Source organism: Anarrhichthys ocellatus, unplaced genomic scaffold, assembly GCF_004355925.1.
Source record: "Anarrhichthys ocellatus isolate YVR2014 unplaced genomic scaffold, GSC_Weel_1.0 scaffold10, whole genome shotgun sequence".
Lineage (NCBI taxonomy): Eukaryota > Metazoa > Chordata > Actinopteri > Perciformes > Anarhichadidae > Anarrhichthys > Anarrhichthys ocellatus.
Window position 1 is genome coordinate 3,206,807 of NW_022280040.1, and position 7,028 is coordinate 3,213,834.

At 44.0% G+C, this 7,028-nt stretch overlaps 1 protein-coding gene across 1 annotated transcript in view; it reads left to right on the top strand.

Moving 5' to 3' along the window:
* Window positions 1-6,992, top strand: part of stau2 (staufen double-stranded RNA binding protein 2) — a 32,457-nt gene extending 25,465 nt beyond the window's left edge. The window contains exons 8-11 of the mRNA XM_031850290.1: window positions 3-33; window positions 876-1,013; window positions 4,184-4,312; window positions 6,600-6,992. Coding sequence (XP_031706150.1) covers window positions 3-33; window positions 876-1,013; window positions 4,184-4,312; window positions 6,600-6,887 — 586 coding nt within the window. The 3' untranslated portion in view covers window positions 6,888-6,992. The remainder of the gene's footprint in view (window positions 1-2; window positions 34-875; window positions 1,014-4,183; window positions 4,313-6,599) is intronic.
* The last annotated feature ends 36 nt before the right edge of the window (window positions 6,993-7,028 follow it).

A 7,028-nucleotide genomic window follows, 5' to 3' on the forward strand; every position in this document is an offset into this window, starting at 1 on the left:
CACTACAAGAAACGCACCAAGACCATCCTCAAGGTACTGCGGCCTCTGTGTACAGACACGCGATGATTTCATCCGATTCATGTACTCGAGGTATCAGTGTGTTTCATTTTTTGCAAGGTACAGTCAACTTTGGAAGTCTTGCTACAGGTCAGTCATGAAACACTTTAGCAAGGCTATTCATCGTAACTATTTCAATTACTCGACTGCAAAATGGTTTGAAGTGTGAAATATATTTTTTCCTATTCATTTCCTGTGTTTCTTTTATCTTTTGCATCTATCCATTGCAGATGAGTGCGATCTCATTTCCGTTCACCCACATACAGTAACGTTGCTGAACTGACGGTTAAGCTCTGTAGACTGCAGGAATACGCACACGCAGACCTGCAGTTACTTTGAAAGACAGACGTGTCACAGAGAGACTATCACACGTTCACACAAGCTTCACGTGGGCTTCGGCTCGGACAAAATGACCTGCCGATGCCCGTAACCATAGTTACCACTCCTGCCTGCGTGCACACAGCATGAGAGGAGACGGGGGAGACGCTGCCGGTCTCAGTTTGACTCGGTTTACTCTGAGCAGCAAGTCGCTAAAAGGTCTTTTTTCGACCCATAATTTCCCCACGCCTCACTTGTGTTTGGTCTTACCCGTTTTGGCAGTCTTTTAGGGGGAGGGGTTGAAAGTTGTGATTGGGTCAGCCCAGTGTCAATTAAGACAAAACACACAATGGGCCGATCGACCTGTTTCATGAGCCGTCAGACAAAAAAGAAAACAAGACAGTTGTGTCGGCCCACCTGGAAAATGCCCATTACACCCACCCCTGAATAATTGTGATGACTGGGATTGATCATCCCGTGTCTCCTCCTTTTCCTCGCAGACGGGACCAGACTATGGCCAGGGCATGAACCCGATCAGCCGTCTGGCCCAGATCCAGCAGGCCAAGAAGGAGAAGGAGCCAGAGTACCTGCTGCTCTCTGAAAGGGGGATGCCCCGACGCCGGGAGTTCATCATGCAGGTAAACGAGGGTTTTGCTTTCATATTCTCTTTATTTGTCTCAGGTTTGTCACATTTCTTATTCTATGTATGCTGCTACAAGAAACCCGCTTCCCTGGAGGAATTCAGGCAGTCTCTGTCAGTCTCTCTGTCAGTAGCAGCAGTTGTATAACATCTTTACATTAAAACACAAGTTTCTATGTTTTGTCCTATGATCTTATTTCTGTCATGCGTGTAGTCAGCCCTTAACCCTGCTTCCATTTCTGGCGTCCTGAGAAAATTAAGTTCCAAAAATGTGACCTTTCCTTTCTGTTTTCCTATATATATGTCGTCTCCTTTTCTTCAGAATTGTTTTGTAATTTCTCCCCAATTATCAGCGTTGTACACAAATATAACAAAGATCGTCAGCAGCCACTTAGCCCCCAGTGTCATTGATTTTTAATTCCCTTAAAGGATGAAAAGAAATGTTGGGATGAAGTGTAACATTAATGCTTCGTGTCCGAGCAACACAGATTTTAAGATGAAATTGTCTCCACTTAGTGCGTAAAGCCACCAAAGTTGCACTACTTATGAAAGCCTGACAAGTAACTTTTAGCTCTGGTACCATTTAGCATGTACAACATGATTTATAATTGAATTGGAACCTCCCTGTACTCCCTCTCACTCCCTTTTTCTCTCACTCCCCTCTCCCTCTTGAAAAGTTCTGTTTGATATTCATTATTTTTACAGCTATGCATATAAAGCTCAGAACAGATGAACATCCATCTTTATAGCCTTGTTTTCTTCAGGGAAGCAGACAACTGTTTTATGCTATTAAATTGACATTTCAAGCTGTAACAAAAAAGCACAAAGACTGTCTTCTGTACCGCAGAAATATATAGAACGGAGCGCTGCAGGGGTGACTTTTATTCTTAGGCCAACCAATGGGATTTTTGCATTGGATTTGGAATTATTGCAGAAAATAAGCTCTGTCGCAAACACAAGATACCTTCACGTTGTGTTCAGCAAGCTAATCTTCACAAATTCACTTAAAATTCTATGATTTTATGATCATCGACCGAAGCAAAAAGCTAATACAAGGCTATAAACGAACTACATCACAATCGCATGACCACGAGTATATTCAACAAGGCTGCAAAGGCAGTGAGAGAGAGTATATTTACTGACATATTTTATATCTTTAAATTAAATTATTAAAATATATTGAGCTTGTGTTAACCCCCCCCAAAAAAAACCAATCAACTGACTTTGAGACGAGGGCACCAGAAGTACAGAAAGGCGAACTCATTTCCTGGTCTCAGGGCTCGTTCCTGCAGCACTCTGTGTGGTTTGTGTAGTGAGGAGCCAGCATTCATTAACAGAATCTAATGTCATGCTCCTGCTGCAGCAACAACCTTTAACCCTTAACTAAGTTATGGATGATTTGCTGTTTATCACTAATCTAGTAAACCGAGCAGGGGCTTTTTGCACGGATGAAGGAATCCCATCAGGAACCACAGCTACTCTATTCAGAGTTACTTTAATTACTTGAGGCCATGCATTTAAAAACAAGCTACATTATTACGACACAGGCTCATTGCTCTTGGTTAGCCTTAAATTAGATCTGCCTTGTTTTGAATAGAAACTGGCACTATCTGTCTGTATTTGATCTACTTACCTTTTACATCTCTCTAGTACACTTGCATGCATAGTATCTAAATGAAGAAGATATTATGAAAAACATCCTGCAGACATTAATGATCACTCAAAAAACAGAACGTGTAATTAGGTTTTTCTATTTCATTTTGATTTCATTCATTCTCTAATGAGCTGCTCCCCCCCAGCGTACTGTGAACCATGTTACTGTTTCAGTGGATCTATTACTGACTACATGCCAACGTATTGGATCTGTCAGGATTATTTCTAAACCACGTTACAGTGTTTGTCTGCAGAGACGGCAAACAAGGGAAAGACGGTAACAAGTGGTGATGTGAAGATTTAGATTTGGTTGGGGAAACACCGAGTTGCGGTCTCGGTGAATACTCTGCTAGTCGGTTTCTTGTCCTTCCGTTGTTGTTGCTACAATCTGTGTGTATCTACAACCCCAGTCAACAAGTCTGTTTCGAGTATGAGAAAAAAAAAAAAAAAGAACTGGCAACGCTGGCGTAGTCCGTTTTTAATTTATGTGCAACATTTGAACTGCAGCTCTCTTTGTCTCCCTCTTCCTGTTCGTCTTTCTGTGTCCGTCTCTCTCAGTCAAACTCTTGCTCTTTTGTCTCTCTTTTTTTTCCGTAATCCTCCTCTTTCATAAGAAGAACAGACCTTCTCTTAGCGTCGGGCAGTAATTCAGCCTCGGACCTATTCTCCGTGCCTCTTTGATACACACATTAGGCCCCGCAAGTGTGTGCGTTGTTCCTTTTGTGCGGTCCACTCGCTCTTCTAAAATTTCCACATTGTTTCCTTTTAGTAAGTAGCGGGGCTCAAGTGAGTCTCTGTTTTCGCATCTTCTTTTCCTGAACCCATCACTAGTTACAAAAAAACTAGTGTCGGAAGCCTTTTGAGTGTGTGATCATCTTTTTAGGATTTGTTAAAAGAGCGATTGTGTTTGTTTTAGCAATTTGGGGATCTTTTTTGTCAGCTTTCCTCCTCGTTGTATGTTGTGTCCTACTTGATGCATTCAGGCGAGCACTCAGTGAGCATGTCGGAACACTTTTGAGTGAGTGCACTGAAGTCTGGCTGTTCACAGGCTTTGGCTCCCACAATGTTATTTGTACAAGTGTAATTGTCTGTTTGCATAACATAACGACGTCTGATATTTCTCTGCTTACATTCTGCGTGGACAGATTTCATGTTTTAGGACCACTGAAAAACAAACACTTCACTCGGAGCATTTTTTATGCGTGATGTAAATTGCTCGGCTGACTCGGCCCCAGTGAGCGAGGCCCGAAAGTGAATGAAAGTGCGACAGGAAGAAGAAAGTCCTGAGAAAAGACATTTTCTTCCACATTTATTACTGTTTTAGCAAGTCATTCAGTGATTCACTGTCAGTGTCTATCTGCACGGCCATGATATTAAATTCTGGATGTCTAGCTCATTTGTATGTACCTGTGTGTGTGTGTGTGTGTGTGTGTGTGTGTGTGTGTGTGTGTGTGTGTGTGCGTGCGTGCGTGCGTGTGTGTGTGTGTGCGTGTGTTTCTGTGCATGTGTTTGCAGGCGAAGGTGAATAACGAGGTGGCCACAGGAACAGGACCCAACAAGAAGGTGGCCAAGCGGAACGCAGCCGAGGCGATGCTCCTGCAGCTGGGATACAAGGCCTCCACACTCTCTCAGAGCCCCACCGAGGTGCTAACCCCACTCATCTTCTCCTGCTCACGACGACTTTTATGTTTGATGGCCAGTTTATATACACGTGTCCCGCTCTGCTCATTCATTCAAGTGCCTGATTACTGTAAGAGTAGATAGTTTATCCCAAGTTTTAAACAGTATGCTGTCGCTGCTCTACTCGGGGGCTTAAGTGATCATAGGAGTGCAGCTTACAGTTATTTTCATTATCTATTTAAGGGGACGACAGAGTGATAAACTAAACGTGCAACAATTAACAATTCATTATTTGAAAACCAGGTTTGTATCCTTACAATGTGGGTAGACGTTCAAGTGAAGAATTTTTGACTTCCCTCCGGCTGTTGTTCGAACTAAAAAAAAAAGCGGAAGTACAATCAGTCGTTCAAACAACACCCTAGAGCCGGCACAATGCGTCACCCAGGGGACCTTTGCTGGAAAATGAGCGGGAAGCTCTGGGTGCTAGCATCATGGAGGGAAGTTAAACATGGTTCATTTGCATATTCTACCCACATGTAATGATGCAAAAGCTGGTTGAAAATCAGCAACGTTTCCCTTTAACAGTTGTAAGTTCCCTTAGAATATTTCACATATACATTATTGATTAATCCGTTAATAATGTTTTTGATTTACCGGTTAAAAATGTCAGTCAAACTAGGTTCCTTGAATAATTATAAAATATAATTTGAGCACCATGTGAATGGTTTTCATAGATGCTTCCAGGAAAGCACCTTTTTCAACAAACACAGACACACTGAGATGTATACAGGACGTCGTCTTACCATTGGTATTCCAGCCACGCTATAGCAGCAGCGCTGCGGCGATAGTGATCTCGGTTGTGCGGCTGTATATGCTGACGGATTACATAAAGAAATGCACCCATCCTATTTCGTCCACACGCTATCGCATCTGTACAGCACCGTGCAGAATATCAAAACACCCAGAGACTCCGCCGATTCTCCGATTTATCACGAGTCCCCAGTGCAGCTGACATGGTCAACCTATTATGCAACCTGCTCAGCTCCCCTGAACCGACTGTGTTTTGCAAGCAACCATTGATCAGCATCATCTCTATTCACCTCGTTGGTTTTCTAAGCTCAAGAGAGCAGATTACGATAGAGATGAGGTTACATAACCGGGCGCTCTGTAAATATTCATCTCTCCCCAGACAGCTCATTAGTTAGATATGTGCTTCAGCATGTATCGTATTCAGACAGCCATACCATATAGCTAAAGGATGACACTCGCTCTTATCAGAATGTCTGTGAAGTTGTCTCGTTTACTCCAAAGATCCATGCAGTTCACAGTCAATATTCATCCTTCATCCTCATACTAAACATTCAAGCGCTGCCATTTTTCGTTGACACGTGTCTAAATCTGCACACTGAACACGCACCAGTTGCATGCGTCGACGAGGAAATGTCAAATGTTGCACACGGGGTATTGAATTTCTGTTTGTATCATTGCATGTTTTAATGTGTTAGCCCTAGAAACTACTATGTTTTTATGTCTGAGGTTGGAAAAAAGCAGGCCATTGAGTCTCACTGTTTAATCTAATTCCTGGCAAGAGGTGAGCCCTTTCTGGTTACACTCGAGGCAGAATATTTAGACAGAATGGAGTTAGTGGCTGATACACGGCATGTGCATTAGCCTGACAACTCCGAAAACATCTCTATCAGAATGAGTTGGACGGCCTACTTCTCATTAGATCCTCAGACATCCCAGAGCTCTATGGAATGATTGAACCGTGTTTGCCAAGCTCCTGTTTTGTAGGATAGGGTGTCTCTCTTTAGATCTCTCTCTTTCTCTGTCCTCCCTTGCCTCCCCTTCTTTTTTGGGGGCCTCTGTTGCACTACATTCCCACCGTGGGATTGTGGGTGATCTGTGCACAGAAGTGTGACGAGACTTGGGAGGGGTATTAAGGGGGGGAGGTGGTGCATTTGTTTACAACCGTGTCAGCTCCTCAGCTCTCACGCGCATCAGAAATTATTTGTTTTTCTGTTTCACACACACGTTTGTGTTTGTGGAGGCAATGTACATACCACAGCAGAAGTAACACACTGACGCGGGACCTTTTTTAAATACTAAACACTGACAACCCCCCCCCCCAATTAAGTAGCTGGCCTAGACAGACACTAGGTTCTTAAGCATCCACTCCTCTGAGCGCTCGTCTCTTTGTGGCCCAAACAGTAGGAAGGAACTCGTCTGACATGCGTGAAGAAGCTGTCTGTTCAAGAATTTACATCTCTCTTACCTCCCTCCTTCTCCTTTTCTCTCCCAATCACTACAGATGGACAACAAAGGCTGGAATGGACAAAAGGCGTCATTTACCGAAGCGACGAGTAACAGTGAGTGTCCGCACGTCTCCCTGTGTCTCCATCCATTTCCTTCTCCTCCTCTCCCACTCTCCATCCCTCCCTCAGTCCCGCAGGTTGTTTTAGCCGACGAGATGGCCCGGCGTTTAATCTCTGTGACTGGTCAATGGGCCTCTGACTGTCAGCTTAATCGGCCGTGCGTCCTCGTGGGGAGCCTGCGAATTCAGGCTCATTCACACAGGCTTACAGGGCAGGCACACTGAGGCCCTCCAGGGAGTCCCCCCACTGCCGTCCAGTGCAGAAAAAAAACTAGCCTTTCACTCAGGATTAACACGCAAGCACCCTGGAGCACATATGCACACACACACACACACACACACACACACACACACACACACACACAC